The sequence below is a fragment of the Pygocentrus nattereri genome, chromosome 22 (genome assembly GCF_015220715.1).
Source record: "Pygocentrus nattereri isolate fPygNat1 chromosome 22, fPygNat1.pri, whole genome shotgun sequence".
Taxonomy (NCBI): Eukaryota; Metazoa; Chordata; class Actinopteri; order Characiformes; family Serrasalmidae; genus Pygocentrus; species Pygocentrus nattereri.
In genome coordinates this window covers 12,269,815-12,290,881 of record NC_051232.1, presented here as the reverse complement: position 1 = coordinate 12,290,881, position 21,067 = coordinate 12,269,815, and the positions used below count along the sequence as shown (strand labels likewise).

Below are 21,067 nucleotides of genomic sequence, written 5' to 3'. Positions count from 1 at the left end.
CGCTTTATGAGTCTAACAAACTTCTAGGCACTTGAACCATTTGAATTAAGCCATGTTGCCACAGATATTCTCAATCTCTAGTTTTTCACCCTTTTACAATGTCTATTTTTTCTTATACTATGCCATTTCTTTAAAATGTACCATTTTAAAGAATGTCATGACAAGATTGTTTATTTGACTAAAATTACTGACAAAATGTATAATCAAAAGTGAGAAACAGTTCAGAAGACATAATTTGATACAGTGGGGAAAAAAAGGATTTAGTCAGTCACCAATTGTGCAAGTTCTCCCACTTAAAAAGATGAGAGGCCTGTAATTGACATCATAGGTAGACCTCAACTATGAGAGGCAAAATGAGGAAAAAAAATTCAGAAAAAATCACATTGTCTGATTTTTAAAGAATTTATTTGCAGAAAATGGAGGAAAATAACTATTTGGTCACCTACAAACAAGCAAGATTTCTGGCTGTCAGACCTGTAACTTCTTCTTTAAGAGGCTCCTCTGTCCTCCACTCATTACCTGTATTAATGGCACCTGTTTGACCTCGTTATCTGTATAAAACACACCTGCCCACAACCTCAAACAGTCACACTCCAAACTCCACTATGGTGAAGACCAAAGAGCTGTTGAAGGACACCAGAAACAAGGTTGTAGACCTGCACCAGGCTGGGAAGACTGAATCTGCAATAGGCAAGCAGCTTGGTGTGAAGAAATCTACTGTGATTAATAAATAAAGTTTACTTTTCTTGTAGTTTGGGGTGGAATAGCTCAGAGTAAACAACTCACGAGTGGAACTGAACTTGATCTTTTATGTATACAGCTTTATTAACCCAAACAAACACAGAAACCTTTGGCTGAATTGATCTATTCTTCTTTATTCTTCCAAGAGTTTGTTGTATTTTGTTTTGAACTGGAATGTGAATTTGAAGTATTATGTTAAGCTCACTTAAAGAAAACTTAAAAGTATAGTTGCAGTATAAAACTAGTACTGAGAGCTAGTTTTCCTGAGAGCCTACTTGAAAGTGTACCTATGTGTACCTTTTACTTCATAAACTAGAAAGTGTGACATGAGTATTGGGGAGGTGAAGCTACCGTGACCAAGAGCACACAGAGCCTCTCCTCTCCCTAATCAGGTACCGCTGAGGCTAATCAGGGGATGAGCAGAGACACTTTAAAAGACAGTCTCTCTCTTCAGCATGGAGGACAGATTGAGGTCTAAGCTGGAGAACAAGCCTGGTCTAAAGATAAAAAGGACCTTTTAAAAAAGTGAGAAAAGTTTAGTTTGTTTTATGTTTTTGTTGTTTAATGTGTAAATAGCTTCATGATGCACCCACACTGGTTTGTCTGGGTGTGGCTCTCAGCCCCAGTGGCACAGACCCTCCCCAGCCTGCCGCCACACTATATAACTGGTAAAGTAACAGCTTACCTGTAAGTTCACTTTTAGCTCAGTATGCCTGCAGCACAAAATTAAACGTTGTAACTCAAAAACATGTAAACTAGCCGTGTCCTTTTACCCCTAAACTATACTTAAAAGTATACTTTTATAAACTAAAAACGGGGACAATTTAGTCCCAAGAAGTTCTGAAACAAGTATACAAGTACACCTACAAGTATACAACTAGTACACACTGATATTACTGTATGTACTACATAAAGCATACTTGGTAAATATACCTGAACTTTACTTACGTTTACTTAATAAAATGAACTTTATTCTTTTTTTTAAAGGGTTCAACCTCGTTTAAAGATGAATGTCATCCATGCCTGTTGACGGTTCGGTTCTTTGGGAAAAGTATGAGAAGTGCTGACCTCCCTTGCATTTCACAGCCTGAAAGGTACGTTCCTGCACATGCTCTGCTGGTGTTCTGTTGTTTTGTTCTTCACAGTAACTGCCGGGCTAGTTATTTGGCTGGTGTATGTACATTTTGGGGGTGTAAATACTAATGAGTGAGGACAGTCAAGGATTGTTGACTTTTGCAAACACGGGATTTGCATGTATAGGAGGAGACATCTCAGCGTTTGAGGTTCATGGTTTGTCAGTTCAACTATGTCAATGTATAGTTTTTCGTTCTATGGTAAAAAGTAAAATAATTCTCGTCTACAATGCATATTTGATGACTTAAGATGCTGCTTATGTAGACACCTCACTAGATATTGAGACAGCTATTGTGCAGCGGAGCAGGACCATCCATCATCTTGAACAGAGCAGAACGCAGGATGACGGGGTGACATACTTGAGTAACCTACTTGGCAATTTTAATGTAGTTAAAACTTATTCTGTCCTAGTTTGGAGAAGAATTTGCGTCCGTAATCCACACACCAAAGCTGACTAGCGGTTGTACATGCAAATGTCATATAAAAATGGCTTTCTGAATTCAAATACATTATATAGCCAACATTGTACTAGTGGTTTTTTTGTACTGTGTGTGTTGGTGCATGTGACTCTGCAATGAGTATACTGGATTACACTTGTGTGCCTGAACCATATGGCAAAATCTCTCACACACACACACACACACACACCTACCTATCTATATCTACCTACTCTTATGCAAAAACTCTGTCTGTCTGTCAGTCTATCTACAGTACTGTGCAAAGGTCACAACTACTCCCAAAAATTCCCATGAACACACTCCTAAACCTTGTGGAAAGCCTTCCCAGTAGAGTTAAAACTGTTATAGCTGCAAAGGGTGGACCGACATCATCTTAAACTCTATGGATTAAGAACGGGATGTCACTCAAGTTCATATGCGTGTGAAGGCAGACGAGCGAATACTTTCGGCAATATAGTCTGTCTGTCTGTCTGTCTGTCTCAGTGGAACATTTCTCTCACACTTACAGGCAATACCTTGTTAGTTCAATCCTAAGTTTAAACCAGACATTCACAAGGCTACTGTTCTTTTAAAAAAAATATTTTGATGTTCTGTCAATAAAATCATACAGATCATGAGTTCGGATGGGACTGTCACCAGCAAAATTGTTGTTTTGACCATACAGTGAATGGCCACCAGGTGGCAGCATGTGCTCTTAAATGCCACAAGCTAATAAATAAGAGGCACCAGGTCTTTAATTCTGGCACAAGCAGTAGCCTGTAGGATGTTGGTTAATGCTGTTAAGTGATGTGTTGAGAGAGAGAGAGAGAGAGAGAGAGAGAGAGAAAATGATCAGGTGATTCTCATTTGGTTTAGTCCATAAGGAATGCTGCTAAATATAATCATCTCAGGTCAACTTTAAACTGCCCAGCAGACATGATTCTCCAAACACCCTGAGAGGACTGGAGAAAGAATGACACAATAATAGAGTGAGAGAGGGAGTAGGATGGGGGAAGAGAGGGCCACCACCTTCTCTTAGGTAGTAGCCTAAGAAACAGTTTCTCTCCGCTCCTCCCTATTTACTTTAACTGCTGGTGTCTGTCTGCGTCTGTTCCTATTCATCAGATGATTCTTTCTCTCTCTCTCACTTTCTCTCTCTCTCTGTGGGTAATTGCCCTGAGATAACATTGTTTTTATAATTGGATTTTCGTCTCCGCACTAATAATTCTCCACTGATTGCCGAAGCAAAAAAATCGGGGGCAAGCATGGCGATGTGCAGAAACATAACATTTCCATTCCATTTATTCCGCTGAAATAGTGGCAGTGTAGATCCTACATGGAGACAAGAGCTTTATAAAAGAAACTGTAGCCTTTTAAATCACTGTGTTATGTTTGCGAAAGGTGTTAACGTTTATTAGGAGACGATGAAGACATCTGCTCATGCAGCTTATGGTCAGTGTGTAGACTTTAATCCCCCCCTTTTCTCCTCTATCTCTCTGTCCAATCTCTCTTTACATTGCTGCCTCTGTCTTTCATCAGTACGTATTGATGAACGGATCAGGGGATTTGATTGACTGACTGTACTGATTCTTGGAAGACAACAACATACACACACACAACCTTTGTAATCAACACAAGCATAGAGGGATGCACTGTCTCTGTCTCTCTCTCAAATATATATATATAATATATCGCTGCTGTCGGAACAAAACCTCGTATCTCCATTTTTGTCATTTTTCAGTTTTTGACAATTTGAAAATACCTGTTGCCCTTTATGTTGTATGTAAATTTCATGATGAATGCACCAAATAAAATGACCCCAAATTACTTGGTAAAACGTCTGGTTCCATTGACTTACATTTAAAGTAGAGTAGGTTTTTTCCTTTTCCTGTAAAGTTACCATTTTGGAGATACAAGGTTTTGTTCTGACAACAGCGATGTAGCACACATGGTGGCAGAGACGGAGAAAAACAGCTTTATATCACTGCTGTCAGAAGAAAAAATGAAGGAAGGTAGGAAGGAAAAGGAAAAACATACATTCCTTTTAATGTAGGTCAACAGAACCATTCATCCAATCATCACGAAATTTACACACAATGTAAAGCGCAACAGACTTGTATGTCAAAAATGGAGAAACGAGGTTTTGTTCTGACAGCATCGCTGTTTTCTTCTGTGCCTCCATCGTTCTTGCTGAAACAATGATTCTGCTGTTTCTACCAGTGAAGCCTTTCATCACCCTGCCCCCTAATGAACGGGCAACACCCACTACACTCACGCATTCTTAGCTTCGTGGAAATAAGCACATTTTTAGCACCCTCTTCTCGGGTTATCGCTGTAGCGTGAGCCTGTGCTTCACATTAACGCTGGACATGTAATGGTCTTCACATAAGACCTATTTATTCATTTGTTTGCTGTTGTTAAATGTTCACGACCTCTTTTTGCCAAGCCCAGAATGTCAACCGACTCTGCGTTTTCTTGTCCATTTGTGAACAAAAAAAAAAGTCCAAATGAATTGAAATGACCAAATGGTCTTGATTTGCTACCATTTAAATGCTGGAAACATCATTAAATGCTTAATTAAAACTAAAAGCATTAATTAACCACCAAGGTGCCAGTACATTCTGGCAATCACTCAAAACATGATTAGAGTCAGGTTGATGACACAAATACATCTCTCAAACATCAGCTGAACAAGACTGGAGAATCTACAGTGACTTATGTTATGAACATCATATTTTATAATGCTGGTAAAGGACGTTTAGGGCAACTGTTTAGGTGTCAAAGGCCTATAGAAATTCAATTTCGTACAGGGGAGGGCTGGGCGATAAAACGATAACGATAATCATCACAATATAACTTTCTTTGATAGAGTTATAACAGATGTTCAATATAATGCACCATTCTCACTTCCAGCTGTGGCGTTTTCTATTGCAAGGAAAGCAACACTACTCGTGCAACATGAGGGTGCACTTCTGAGTTTTTAATTGGGAGGTCAGCAACGAGTAAAATGAGTGGCCAAATATACTTAAGCAACGTCTGAAACGTGCAGTCATATATTCCCTGTTTGAGTGATCGTCGATCTAACTGGTGTGAGAGAATCACACTGCAGTTAATGCTCTTACACAGCGAGCGTCAGATATATTGCGGTTCACCCCTCAAACTGCTATGCTACAATAGAGAAATCCAGTCGTCTGCTAGCTGGTGTTGGAATACTGAGAAGCTCAGACATGGATGTGGTAGGAGTGATGGCAGTAAGGCGGTGTGATCCGTCACTGCTTGCGGCTGTTCTCCCACTTTCCCATGACAAAATTGTGGAATGTTCCAATGTCTGATGAGCAACTGACCACTCAGAAGCAAAAATCAGCCTTCAAACTGGCAGGAAATAATGATTTGACGTTTATCACCACATATCGAAATCGAACGATATGAAAATTATTATGGTAATAAGACTTTTGGCCATATCGCCCAGCTCTAGTACAGAGGTGTAGTAACTAGTTGCCATGTACTTCAGTAAAGTTTTGATGGATTGGTACATTCCTGAGTTTTCAAGTGATCGTTTCTTTTACCTTTATGTCTATAAGTGTTTTTATGAGGTCCGTTTTAGCAATTAACCTTTAATTTCTAGTCCTTTCTCTCTGTTTAATTTCATTCTCTTGTGCTTAAACCTCTAACTGTGGAGCTTCAAAACAGATCACAGAGCCTAACAAACAGGACATCCTATGCTGATAGTTGCTGGATGCTGTGACTTTTTACTCAGGCTCCTTTTTGCTCAGCTACTCTTACTTTTGTTTGACTGTTTAATTTAATTAACAGTGCTTTAACATGATACACGATCAACCTTGATATAGTCCTGTATTTTGAATGCCTGTTATTTGCTGTTATAGCTATTCTTTTCCATACTGTCAATGCAGTGAGTTAGAGGAGGGGCACATTTCTGTCCTTGCCTCGGGCTCCAAACTCATTAAATCCAACCCTGACAAGAACGGCTGATCTCTGAACGTATAAGAAAAGAGCCTCTGCCACTTTAAGTGCAGCGTCATCGCACAAACCTCGACTTCGATTTGCTTGCTAGTTGCTAAGCAATGCTGACAATTACTTTAATGGTCAAGAGGATTATACTTCATCACTACAGCGCCTAGAACACACACACACAAACACACACTCACACACTCTTGCACACACCAGCCAATCAATACGCCCCCTGGAAGGTCATTTACTGTAAAAACTGCACACTTTCGGTACTTTGAATACAGGGGCCATGCAGACTACGCCATCAGACACTTATGATAAAAAAAAGGAAAGCAAAATATAAAATAACTGTGGATCAATACGTAGTTGAGAGGAATTGTGTCTGTTGGTCATGTGACCTCTTCATTTTTAACAGTCTCATTAATGGCTGATACAGCCAGAAATGTAGCTCTGCTTGCTGGACACTCCATGAGACTGCAAGAAGAGCCATTGATCGAAGGTAGCTAATGATTTTCACATTAAAGTGGAGCAGGGAAAGGAATGGGGAAGCCAGAGAAACAGAGAGAGAAGACATTCTTCCACCTCCAGCCTGGGCTGACCCTTCGAAGAAGAGAGGCGAGGGTCTTCATCCTCATACTAAGCACGTTGACCTTGTGGTTTGGCCAAAGGAAAGCCAAAAGGTTCAAGTAAATATCATATACAGGCTAAGTAGTGTATATCACTGTGGTCAGAACAAAACCTTGTACCTCCAACACAGTGACTTTACAGAAAAAGGAAAAAAGGAAAACTTACTTTAATGTAAGTGAATGGAACCAGACTTTTTCCAAGTAGCTTTGGGCCATTTCTTTTGGTCCATTTATCATGAAATTGACAGGCAATGTAAAGGGCAACAGACACTTTCAAATTATGTCAAAAACTGTAAAACTACAAAATTGGAGATACAAGGTTTTGCTTCCAACAACACTTGCACAACCTGACATCTGGAACATAGACACAAACTTGAGTTTTAACAGAAGTAAGACACTCAGTAACAGAAACTGGAAACAGTAGAAACAGTATAAGCAGCGCTCACGGGGGTTCTGTATATTCTGTATATTCTGTATATTATGTTCAGTGTTTTGTCTGATTCTCTGTGCTGTGATTCCCATTTTTGTAAAGCTGCTTTGTGACAACATCAGTTGTAAAAAGCGCTATATAAATAAATTTGATTTGATTTGATATAAACATTATAAATAGTAAAATTTAAAGTTAAATCTCTAGTTTACAACAAAATAAGAATAAGAATAAAAATAAGAGTAATCCTCGTTTAGAACTTGTGTTCTATCTGGAATGCTAGGCTAGTGTGTATAACCTCGTTTAGAACTTGTGTTCTAGCTGGAATGCTTGGCTAGCGTGTATAATCCTCGATTAGAACTTGGGTTCTAGCTGGAATGCTTGGCTAGCGTGTATAATCCTCGATTAGAACTTGGGTTCTAGCTGGAATGCTTGGCTAGCGTGTATAATCCTCGATTAGAACTTGGGTTCTATCTGGAATGTTAGGCTAGTGTGTATAATCCTCGGTTAGAACTTGGGTTCTATCTGGAATGCTAGGCTAGTGTGTATAATCCTCAGTTAGAACTTGGGTTCTATCTGGAATGCTAGGCTAGTGTGTATAATCCTCAGTTAGAACTTTGGTTCTATCTGGAATGCTAGGCTAGTGTATATAATCCTCGATTAGAACTTGGGTTCTATCTGGAATGCTAGGCTAGCATGTATAATCCTCGATTAGAACTTGGGTTCTATCTGGAATGCTAGGCTAGCATGTATAATCCTCTGTTAGAACGTGGGTTCTATCTGGAATGCTAGGCTAGTGTGTATAATCCTCGGTTAGAACGTGGGTTCTATCTGGAATGCTAGGCTAGTGTGTATAATCCTCGGTTAGAACGTGGGTTCTATCTGGAATGCTAGGCTAGTGTGTATAATCCTGGGTTAGAACTTGGGTTCTAGCTGGAGTGCTTGGCTAGCGTGTAGAATTCTGTCTGTTAAAACTCTATTAGGACTTGTGTTCTAAGATCAGTACAGTTAAGATACTCAGGCTATGATTATTCCTTTTGCGTGTGCACATGAGAACGTGACGTTTATGATGAACAGCCTATCACATGAAACATAAGGAGGACTCACCAGAAGAAGAAATTAAAATGACTAGCTAAATATGTACAAAGTAAGCAAGAAGTACTGTGTCATGAGACCCCTTGGATCCAGACTGCAGAGAAGGTTGTTGGTTATTAGTTACCACTGAGCAATAGACTTTACTCTCCATCACCATGTGTACGCATCCCTGCACATTCAAGTGCTTATTGTTTCTCTGGATTAAAACATGAACTAGGTGCCTAATCCACTACGCAAGGTAGACCAGCATAGCTAAACATCTGTAATCTAGGCCATATATTAAAAACTGTGTGCACTTATGTTGCACACGCATGTCAGTTTTGTGCAGTTGTGTCATTCTGAGCAATCTCCGTCCAGATTTTCATAGGCTGAGCAGATTATGCAGAATATGATTTCTAATCTCGACCCTTTCTCTTCACATCTCTCCCCCTCCCCCCATCCCTCTCTCTCTTTTTCGTTCTCACACTTGCTGTTTCTCTCTCCGAGAGGCAGGATTATTATACGCTGCTCAAAAAAATAAAGGGAACACTTAAACAACACAATATAACTCCAAGTAAATCAAACTTCTGTGAAATCAAACTGTCCACTTAGGAAGCAACACTGATTGACAATCAATTTCACAGCTGTTGTGCAAATGGAACAGACAACATGTGGAAATCATTGGCAATTAGCAAGACACACTCAATAAAGGAGTGGTTCTGCAGGTGGGGACCACAGACCACTTCTCAGTACCTTTCTGCTTTCTGGCTGATGTTTTGGTCACTTTTGAATGTTGGTGGTGCTTTCACACTCGTGGTAGCATGAGACGGACTCTACAACCCACACAAGTGGCTCAGGTAGTGCAGCTCATCCAGGATGGCACATCAATGAGAGCTGTGGCAAGAAGGTTTGCTGTGTCTGTCAGCGTAGTGTCCAGAGGCTGGAGGTGCTACCAGGAGACAGGCCAGTACACCAGGAGACATGGAGGAGGCTGTAGGAGGGCAACAACCCAGCAGCAGGACCGCTACCTCCGCCTTTGTGCAAGGAGGAACAGGAGGAGCACTGCCAGAGCCCTGCAAAATGACCTCCAGCAGGCCACAAATGTGCATGTGTCTGCACAAACGGTTAGAAACCGACTCCATGAGGATGGTATGAGGGCCCGACGTCCACAGATGGGGGTTGTGCTCACGGCCCAACACCGTGCAGGACGCTTGGCATTTGCCTGAGAACACCAGGATTGGCAAATTCGCCACTGGCGCCCTTCACAGATGAAAGCAGGTTCACACTGAGCACATGTGACAGACGTGACAGAGTCTGGAGACGCCGTGGAGAACGATCTGCTGCCTGCAACATCCTTCAGCATGACCGGTTTGGCAGTGGGTCAGTAATGGTGTGGGGTGGCATTTCTTTGGAGGGCCGCACGGTGGCCAAGATGAAGGCATTGAAGCTATGGACCGGCCCGCCCGTTCCCCAGAGCTGAATCCGATTGAGCACATCTGGGACATCATGTCTCGCTCCATCCAGCAACGCCATGGTGCACCAGACTGTCCAGGAGTTGGCAGATGCTTTAGTCCAGGTCTGGGAGGAGATCCCTCAGGAGACCATCCGCCACCTCATCAGGAGCATGCCCAGGCGTTGTAGGGAGGTCATACAGGCACGTGGAGGCCAAACACAATACTGAGCCTCATCACATCAAAGTTGGATCAGCCTGTCGTGTGTTTTTCCACTTTAATTTTGTGTGTGACTCCAAATCCAGGCTTCCATTGGTTAATAAACTTGATTTCCATTGATGATTTTTGTGTGATTTTGTTGTCAGTACATTCAACTTTGTACAGAACAAAGTATTCAATGAGGATATTTCATTCATTCAGATCTAGGATGTGTTATTTGAGTGTTTCTTTGAGCAGTGTAATAGACTAAAATCACTAATAAAATGAAAAGCAATGAGAAAATGCTTTTTAGCTTTAATAAAATAAAAATAATAAATAATAAATAAATCAAAAACTGAATCAAAACTGTCAGCTGTAAAACTATGGCCGTCTTTTAGAAAAACTGGATTCAAGCCTTTTCTTTACAGTCATTGGCACTTCGCACATTTACAATTACTGACCGTAGCACTGTATTTTGAACATGCTGCACTGCTTAAAAGCGTCCAGCCAACAGTGGTTTTAAGTTCAGAAACTAACCGCTGATGAAGTTCTAGAAGATGACTATATCAAACTGCGAATGGAAAAAGATGTTATCATCGCAACTGTCAACAAGGTGCATACCTAATTCATACCAGTGAAACGTCCACTACTACACCACGACTATGGTGTCACTACTGCTGACCATTTAAATGATATCTGGTCAGAGGTGGAACTATGGTGGTCTCTTTTCCTTAATAAATGGGGTAGAAGGGGGCTGATAATTGTGCAGCAACAGATAGACTACAATAAGTAACTAAACCTACAAAGTAGGTGTACCTGATAAAATGACTAATGAGCGTAGAAACAAAGTAGGGGTGCGAGGGGCACAATAAACTTAGGCTTTTGCTAAATCATTTCAAAAGTATTTGAGGAAGATTTGATATTTTTTTATACATGCAACCTACACATCTCCGCTACAAACGAAAAATATTGTTGCCAGCACCAAGAGTTCATGAACAATTCAGCCAAAAGTGGAGTGAGGGTAAAAGATCGAGGGACTAGTTGTAACAGACGCTAAAAAGTCTTCAATTGTAAATCAATGCAAATCACAATTGATCCAGTACAGTTCTATGCTGAGGCAAAGAAACAAACCTTAATGCATACAAATATATGCTTTGAAATAAACAATTGTGTTGATTGATTTTGGACCACAGAGTGGAACAGTGAGAAAACAGAATGACGTCTGCAAAAACCATAAAATGATTTATATGGCAGGTTGGAGTCGTTCTCACTTTTGGAGGCTTAGTTGTAACACGGTGTTAAAACTAATCCCACCGTACGGAGGCAGTAGTTTAACCTGTATGTCACTTACATGTTTAAAACGGTGCTATATTACAGCCACCAAGAACGTGAGGAAAATGATATAGGGGTGTATTCTGTGAATTACACACAACTCCGTAACTAAAACACTTTTATGGTGTAAGAGGGTGAATTGTTGTCAATCTGCTCATAAGCATCTGCACATAACTAGAACTCTCTACTTAACTACTACTTGCTATTAACTACATAAAATATCCAAGTTCCATTTTACCCTGTTAGCTGCATCAACTCAGTATAATTAAAACGAACCAGTCAGGGCCTGAGAGTCATTTTGTACCTAATGACATTGTTAACTGTGCTCTTGTTTTCTGTGCAAGGCAGGGAGAGCTTGCTTTTGGTTGTTTTAACAGGGCAACGCCTCTGACTGATTTCATTCTTCACCTCTTGTTCTTCCAGCCTTCTTATCACATAAACACACACCCAGAAGTGAAGACTGATAGTAGTAATAATATGCAGAGAGGGAAAGAGATAGTGAGAGGAAGAGTCAGAGAGAGTGTATGTGTTTGATCGAGGTCCAGAGTCAGCAGCGGTTTTGTCACGTTCTCTTTAACAGGAAGGGGAAACCTTAATAAATGGAAACACTTTCTATTTATCCAGTCGTTTCCTTGCACAGAGCTACACACATTTGTCGGACACAGTGCTTTGTGTTAGCGTAGCGAAAATGAGAAGCAGAGACGCATAAACATACAAAGTGTGTCTGTTAGCCACTGGCTCTCTCGGCCTGAGCTTCCACTGTTTCCAGGTCAGTGATTTCCCTTTTTATTTGGTAATTTAATTTCACTGAGAGATGAAAGTGCTTGAAAGAGCCATAATCCTGTCTCTCTCTCTCACACACACACACACAAACACACACTGATTGATAAATAAGTGATTGGGTTGTAATGATGAACCATCTCACAACTCCCTCCTGAAAATGCCCCAGCTTAGGAGTATATATGTGTGTGTGTGTGCACAGAACTGTGCAAAAGTCAGAGACCCCCCTTTACTTCCTCAATTTCTAGTCAGACTGGCCATTATATTAATTTAGGTAAATTCGAAGCACATCTGAGATTTGACTTGTCATAAGAAATCTTCTAAGAGTGAACTTTAGAGGAATGGAAAAATATCCCTGCAGATTTCTTTGAAAAACTTAAAGCAAATCTCCTGAAAAGAATGGAAGCTGTAATGAAGGTAAAGAGTGTACACACTAAACACTGAAAAATTAGACATTATATTAAGTTGTCTTGTGTAATTTTCAGTTAAATAGGTTTCCTTCTTATTTTGTGACTGAAAAATGGACTGCTTGAGTACTTAATGGCTGTACTGACTGGAAATTAAATAAATAAAGGGCGGCCCATGATTTTTGCATAGTAGTGTATGTGTGCTTTTGTCGAGGCCTGATGAGAAACTGTGGCACATAAAATATTTACATGGTGTTATACATAATGCAGTTGTGACCACATCACATATACACACACGCACACACACCAGTAATAGATTAAAAAAGTGTCACTCTGGTCAATAGAACTTTATTATCAGCAAATATTACATACACTGTAAAAAAAAGAAAAAAGAAAAATGTATTTGTCACTTCTATGACAATAGCTGGACAGATGTGGACATGGGAAATGAAGGTCCTGTTCTTCCCCCCTCCTAGCACCTCCGCCAACAATTCCAAACTTGAACAAGCGGGAAATTTCGCAGAACACGATAATGATCAAAAGTGTCTGCAGAAGGAAAATCTCATAGCTTGGAGTGCAAGATCGCTAACGAATAAAAAAAAAAAAAAAAAAGTCCAAATCAAATCCAAGAATGCAAACAAGTCAACAAACAACACATAGGACACGTTCGAGGTTGAACATCTATAACTGTATGTTGGAACAGTATTTTTTTTTTTTTTTTTTTTAACAGTAAGGTACAAACTATATGCATACACGTTCTCCTACCAAAAACCAAAACACAGAGACTTCATATAGAGGTGAGGCCCTCTCTGGTGTATGACAGTCAAACTTTTAAGCTAAAACCTTTTACAACATCGCCAGAAACTTGCTCTCTCTCTTTTCCACTCAAAGGCACCGCACATCCTCGGACTGCTAACGGGTAACAGATAACAATGAAAAACTGTGTTTGTTAAGCTAATTTTACACTAGAAGCAACGCGGCACACACAGCAAGCCTACACTGTTCCTCAACGCTTCCTATTTCACACTGGACGCAACTCGCACGTCAAGTTGTGTTAGCAAAATACGCTTTTGACATTGTTCTGTTTTCAAATGAAATAAACTTTAGCATAGCTATTAGCTGCTAACATTCTGAAAGCATGGTTCTTCAGTGGAGTCTAGAAGCTTCTAGGAGTTTGTACAGTTTTGCTGCTCCAACTTAAAATGTAGCTGATCATGGGCATAGAACAATATAGCAAGAATACAGAAGGTATGTTCACAGCACCACTGTTACTCAGTTTGATGCACGTGGCCGGTGTGAAAGGCTGCACTGATTGAAACACGTGCATATTACACATGATGCGTCAAGTGACCGGCTACTGCACTCTGTGTAAAATGGGCTTTAGACATTGAAAGTTTCTTCCTGCTCCAATATACCTGATCCATGGTTTCCTAGTCCACAAACTGGAAGTCCAAAAAAGGCGATGCTATGTGGTTAGTATTATATCTCTTCAGCCACGGAGTTGAAGTGTTTTGACCATCCTCCCCTCACAACCTAAACTAACTTCAGATGAATATGTGATAATAATGGCTTATTAAAGCAGATTTTCTTTCTGCGTCTAAAAATGAATTAATCTCATAGTTTATTTCGTTGAAGTACAAACCAAAAAAGTGCAATAATCAGTAATCTCAGCCTGACAATGTACAGGAAAATATATACACACGCACATATACACAGACGAATTTGAAACAAGGATGAAATTGGTTAGAAACATGCCATCAGGTGTGTGTTTGTGTGCGTGTGTCTGGGTATGCCTGCTTCCCTTTCAGACAGAAAAGTTTCTTGCTAAAAATAGGACCCATGTGTTCACATATGCCTGTGTGTGAATGTGTGTGTGTGTGTGTGTGTGTGTGTGTGTGTGTGTGTGTGTGTGTCCACGCTAAATCCTAAGCGTAATACTTTTATCTCTGACAAAACCCTTCTGATCACTCCTAGTTACTGTCCCAAGGGCTACTGTGGATAACTTATCCTAAGGATCAAAAACATCGACATAAGAAAAATAAAATGCATTTATATCATGAATAACTGTATTAATTTTTGTACAAATGTTACACAACGAGAGGAAGATATATCTTTTTGTCTAAGCCATTAGTAATATTAGTACTGATTTCTGCCAGTGTTGCCTAAAAATGCTCTTTAGGACCAAACAAACGTCTCTCCTTCCTTTTTTTTGGTTTCCCCCTTTTTTTTTAGAAAAAAAAAGAAAAGTGGATTATGACAGGTAGCCATCATCATCGTCATCATCATCATATTCTTCGTCATCTCCCACCTCCTCTTCGTCGTTCAGGAAATCGTCATCCTCGTCGTCAGAGAGCAGGGAGTCACCGCTGCCAAAGTCTCCGGAAGATTCCACCACAGGAGCTGTGAAAACAGAGTGAACAGTTAGGAGCATGTTAATAGTCATCATGCCTGCCAGTGATGCATCGCTAGTTTAATGAGGTGTTTAATGAACTAGAACAGCTCCTGCAAAGCAAACTTGTTCACACCTGAAAATAATAGCATCTGCTGCTGTCATATTGAATATGTCCATTCAATAACTGCTTTAAGCCTGTTAAAAGTCTCATTTAGACTCATTTATCTTTCACAATGTTCCCTGTGCATGACCTTCCATATTACTGTTATGGTATTTACACTGTTGTATAATATAATGTGCAATGTAAAGAGCAGCTGACTATTTCACAAATTAATACAAAAAGCTATCAAGTTATAGACTTGAGTTATCAAGTTTTGATAACAGTGCTATTTTCTAAACAGAACTGAATGAATTTATCATTTTTGTACCGCATTCTGCTGGTCCCAACGTGCGTGACCCAGCAACCTCGTTTCCATAACGATCGACGCACCAGCACTGGCCGCTGCTGCCATGGCACTGGTGAGACCTATAGAAACCGTCCTCATCGCAGGAGGGGATGTACTGACCTACCCAAACACAAACAGATTCAAAGACTAAGTTATTTGATGACTGGCAAAATGACCACTACTGCCACTGCAACTCTCACACCCAGCTTCAGTTTCAGCTTCATAGCATCTTGGGTGAAAGCCCCAAAATCCAGCAGTCTTGCCAAAGATTTTCAGCAGTTAAATGTGATATTATTTGAGCTTATTTATTTTTTTACTTTATTTGTGCCTGCAGGCATTGAGCCATCTCTACGCATTCTGCTCAAAAGTGGAGCTGTGGATAAAAATATCCCCTTTTCATGTCCGATTTCCACCATACGTCTCATCGCTCTCTCTGCTCAAATTAAACACGCAACCTTCGGAAAGGGAAAGAGCAACTCAGGCACACAGAGACGTTCATTATTCACTAAATCAAACTCGAGATGGACTCATGACTTCCCGTAAACCTCATTTTAGGAACGTGACTGTGAGATTCACCCCATCACACGTAGTTATGATAATATGCACATATTTACATATTCATGATCATATTCCTATGCATATGCATTTATGCAGATAAGCATGGCATATGTATAATCACGTAATATTGATGCAAATGCGCTGTTATCGTGTACTTGATTATGGGCTCCAAATGAGGTAAAATGTTTTTTTTCCTTCCCCAAATCAGAACTGCACAGATTTGGTAAATGTCAATGTGCATGCCGGTTTATTAGGTACATCTACCTTGTAGCTATAAGTCAACAGCTATTTTATCAGAAACATATAGGTTGTAGGTATAGTTACTGACTTGAGCTACTGGTTCAGTTTAGTGACTGCTGACTGCCCATCTTATGCTGCTATCCCATCCATCACAGGAAATGGACCACCATATTGCCGCTGTTCACAAGATATTATCTGGGAGCTGGACCATTCTCAACAATGCAGTGACAGTTGCATGTTGTGCACGGAAGAAGATGAGACCTAGTCCCAGAACGGTGTACCAACAAGGGACGTGTGTCTAATAATGTGGATAATAAACACAAGCGAACCAAAAGCACCATAGCAAGTTGGTATGTAGAGCATACTCTTCAGGTAGCCTCTAAAGACAATTGGGTTGTTTGAAAATATAACTAAAAACTTGCATGTAATCTGTTGATCATATCATTTGTGTGATGACTGCCATTTTATGAACTGCAAATGTGCTAAATCAGAGTTAGAAAGAGAGGCACAGCCTGAGCGAGTGAAAGTCAGGGAAGGAGGAAAAACACGTACCCAATAACTTCTTCCCAGCTTGTTGCTCATGGATACTGGTAATCTCTGATTGGCAGGGAGAATCTGAAACATGAGAAGCAAAAATGGTTTCAGATTTAATACTAAAAAGAACATTGAGTAGGGGTGGGTGGTATGAAAATGTACTATGTTAAAATGTATGAACACAGTATTGAAAGAAAACATATACATGTTATAAAACCCTTTAAGGACACATTGAAATCATTTCGCCACAGGTTGTACACCACAGGGTCAGGTACATGGATAGACTTTGTCTTGAAGGTTTCTGTATTTCATTATAAAACAAAACAAAAAAAACTCTTTAGAACTATATATACAGCCATTGCCCTGGCACATGCTTTGCTGAGAGACTGCAGCAGGAATCATTTAACTGCCTTGGCGTTTATAAAGATGGTAATCATAGTTATTTAAACTACTAAGGTTGGAAACTGTATGATTTTGTCAGTGTCTCATTTTTTGACAGTGAGTTTTATACTGCAGTATATGATTTATGAAGTAGTAACTGCCCCATTTTTATCTGCCAGCCAAGAATTAACTCATGATTTAACCTCATTCAAACTAATTAAAGCCTAGTCACAATATCCATTGCTTAATAAGCTGAGCAAGGCCTGCAACTCTGATACAAAAACGAAAAAATGTAGACTAGAAAACCAGTTCTCTGAACAGTTCACTTCTCAGCATGACCCAAACTCTTCTAAGTACTTCATTTTGTCATTCTAGCTTAGCTGTTAATGAATAGGCAATCACGGCAGGGACTATAGAAGCTCATCGCATAATAGCGCATGAATACTATTAATTACTAGATTCAACACAATGTAAAGGTGTCGCAACACATGTTCAAAGGTGTTTTGATTGAACCTTTTTAAGTAGCAATGTATTACTGTATAATATGGTGCTGAAGAAATCTAGAACAAAAGGGCTTTGTGCACTAAACAGTGTGGAAGGGCAAATTTTGTTTTGTTGAGTTTCAAAAGGCTTCACAGTTGCTGTACATAGACTGTTACATATTCAGCAGCATATGTGTCTATGTTGAGTGTTTATTATGATTTGTCTGTTTCTTATTTGTGTATTTCTGTTTACAGCTAGGCATGGTTATATGTTAATAATAAATCTGCTGTGCATTCTACTCTGTCCATTCAAAGCATGAAGCATAATCAGCTGCCTTGCAAGACACAACCTTTTCATCAAATTCAAAGGCTGCATCATAAATACCCAAAGAAAAGCCAAGCAGTTGGACTTGCAGAGAACCACATGCACAAATCTCTTGATGTTTTTATAGTGACAATATGTACATTGCTGAAAGGTTGAACTGTTTCAAGCACCAGACAGACAGTGTTTACCCTGGTGTCTCTGAAAGCAGAAGCACCATTCCTGGCTGGAGATGAGCTGGTCTCGGCCTGTGTCACATGACCTGAGGAAGGCCTTGATGCAGGCGTCGTTCTTCTCTGGACCCAGGCCTGCGAGCTCTGTTTGGTCCAGATGCAGGTCAAAGTTGACATCCAGTCTGGTAAACATCCAGCCCAGGGAATCCTTACAGAGAGGCACCTTACTCATGTCCATCCCTACACATACAATACGAAGGACACAGGAAAAAGGCAAAAATGTAAATATCCTTGTTCAATTAGTTGTTAGTTTACCATTCTCCAGACAGCAGTGATACTGATGTGTAGAACTTACGCTGGCGACATCGCTGAGCCTAATACTCTCATACCAGTGTCGCACACATCATGCTGCAACCATCTCAGTGTCACTCTGCTGATAACGGTCCAGAACTCGAATAATATCTTGTCAGTGGTGTCCCTTTCCACTCATGGATGGGGTTGAGGAGGCTGATAAATTCTTTCAGCAACAGATCGGCTCCAATCGATAATTATAAACCTACAACGCAGGCCTGTGCCGGACTCAGAATCCTCTGATGCAGCTAACCATGTGAAAAATAACCATGGTAAATGGTTAAACGGGGACTTGTCAGAGAGGTGGCAGGTGGGGGATGTTATTATTTTGTGATATTATTTAGTTCTTAAAACTGACGCACAGTTGCAGTAACTAAACAGGAACAGGCCTACTAGGGAGCGCATCCTTGGTGTACCTACAGTATATATTTAGAATGTTTGTTGGATGTTTGGTTTTTTGGGGAGACTTACTCTTATCTGGTTTCTGGAACTTAAGTTTCTTGCTGGGATTCCCGCCTTCATGTTGATCTCTGATCCAATCTCTCAGTTTTCTTGCCACATCACTCATTTCAGCATCACTACAGTCTACACACAAACACAGACATTTCGTGAGTTGCTTATAAAACACACTCAATTAGCAGAAGTATACAGTCTTTTGTGTTCATCCACATGTAGAAGTTTTCATTAACCCTCATTTGAACAGCTGTCAAAAACACAATGACTCATGCTCTAACTTTATAAAGACATAACTAACTGAACAGCAAAAAAAAGAAAAAGGACTACTTTTCACAGAGCACAAGAAGTTGGGATTGACACTTTCTGCCTCTGTGTGTGTCTGTTTACTGTTTTTTTTTTCTGTCCATTGATGAGCTGACACCTGAACTAGGCTCATCTATGCAAACCTCTATGAGGTACAACTGAACCCAGTGCCAGCTATAGACCATTAATGGTAGAAGAGATTATTGTTCATTTTTTAGATCAATGAAAATAAAAAAAGCAAACACAAGAATGCATCCCATGCATTTTTAAACTCATCTGTTCATCTCGCTCTCTCTCATTCACGCTTGCAGCTCAGATTTTGACACAGAAAACTTTTAATAGGTTTCTAAGGGATACAGACTTTTAGAGAGGAAAAGAAATAAGGACAGTTTGTCGGACTGTAATCCTTAAAATAATCATGCTCTTAGTTGCCAAAAGCCATAAAGGCTCTCTGTACCATACAGAGAGGATGAGAGAAAGGGAGAGAGAGAAAGAGCGAGAAACGGAGTAAAAGAAATAGGACATTACAAAACAGCAGAGGTACTTAGTGAGGAAGAAGGTGTTCCTCTTCTTTGTGTGTATGTGTTTTAGAGGTCTGCTACCTGGACTGACCCAGACAAAACATTAGGTTTCAAGCCAGGTTCAGGCAGATTTTTTCTGGGCTTAGGTTTGCTTTCTAATGAGCAAATTTTTTATTTTTTTAAATTTTTTTTTTTTTTTATGTTGTAGATTTGCTTTTATTTGAAGGAATATGCCTATGTGCACTCTCATGATTATTTTTCTTGCGCTCTGTTTCACTCTCTCTCACTTTATTTATCTCTTGCCCTCTCTCTGTCTGGTAACATACTCTACAGCTGCATGTACTGTGGTGGGTGAAGGTGCCCCTGAATGAGCCAAAGATCAAGTCCAGCAGTACATCAGTCACTGTGACACAATAGATGATGAGAGAGAAGTGCTGGGTTGTTTGAGAAGTCACAGCGGATCTTTTCTCTTGCTTATTAAGCTTGATGGAAATGTGTTAAGCATTTCTGAAAGTAGCAGTTGTAGTAAGAGGAACTGTAGCGCAATGGGGCTAACAGTTTAGCAGAACAGTTTGGATGCTATTCTCTGCCAGGTATTTACTGATGATAAACTGTTAGTACATTACAGAGTAAAAGTATCTGTTTATCCCAGCATGACATTGTCTGTTGCTGTATGTTGCCTGGTTGGGTCAGGTTTCAAAGTTGCGGGTATGGGTCAGGTTCGAGTTTCAAATTCAATACTACCAATCGAGGCTGTTTGGACTGGACGATCAAGTCATGGCTTCGGCTCAGGTTTGGGTTTCAAATTTAGCAGTACCAGTCAAGCCTGGCTTCTGCGGGTTTCAAAGTCATGAGTACGGGTCGAATTTCAAATTTAGCAGTTTCAACTGGGCCTGCCCGGGTTGGGTTCCCAATTGATGAGTACAGGTTGGGTTTCAAATTTAGCAGTACCAGTTGAGCCTGGCCAGGTCGGGTTTCAAAGTCAAGGGTATAGGTAGGGTTTTAAATTTGTCAGTACCAGGTAGCCTGGACAGGCAGGGTTCAAAAGTCATTGGCACAGGTCGGACTTCAAATTTAGCTGCACCACTCAGGCCAGGCTGGTCAGTCGGGTTCGACCTTTAATTTTGTGACTGTGCAGATCTGTGTTTACCTCTCTTCTCCGAAGGGTTGTTCAATTGCGATGAGCAGGGACACTGTCCTGGGCATTTCACAGAAATCTGCTTCCCAGAGATACACGCCTGATACTCCAGTTTACACTGCAGCACGCGCACACACACACACACACACACACACACACACACACACACACACACACACACACACACACACACA

The 21,067-nt window shown here is 40.3% G+C and overlaps 1 protein-coding gene and 1 long non-coding RNA gene across 3 annotated transcripts in view; one reads left to right on the top strand and one right to left on the bottom strand.

The window, feature by feature from the left end:
• Positions 1 to 1,207: 1,207 nt before the first annotated feature.
• Positions 1,208 to 21,067, top strand: part of LOC108439187 — a 40,629-nt gene continuing 20,769 nt past the window's right edge. The window contains exons 1-2 of the long non-coding RNA XR_001858746.1: positions 1,208 to 1,266; positions 1,729 to 1,835. This is a non-coding gene — a long non-coding RNA (uncharacterized LOC108439187). The remainder of the gene's footprint in view (positions 1,267 to 1,728; positions 1,836 to 21,067) is intronic.
• The window catches only part of spock3 (SPARC (osteonectin), cwcv and kazal like domains proteoglycan 3), a 34,884-nt gene continuing 26,724 nt past the window's right edge, over positions 12,908 to 21,067 (bottom strand). For both annotated transcript variants that reach the window (XM_017717440.2, XM_017717442.2), the window contains 6 exons: positions 20,886 to 20,991; positions 18,927 to 19,040; positions 18,123 to 18,344; positions 16,765 to 16,827; positions 15,397 to 15,534; positions 12,908 to 14,976 (listed from right to left, as the gene is read on the bottom strand). In XM_017717440.2, the coding sequence (XP_017572929.1) occupies positions 14,828 to 14,976; positions 15,397 to 15,534; positions 16,765 to 16,827; positions 18,123 to 18,344; positions 18,927 to 19,040; positions 20,886 to 20,991 (792 nt within the window). In that variant the 3' untranslated portion in view covers positions 12,908 to 14,827. The remainder of the gene's footprint in view (positions 14,977 to 15,396; positions 15,535 to 16,764; positions 16,828 to 18,122; positions 18,345 to 18,926; positions 19,041 to 20,885; positions 20,992 to 21,067) is intronic.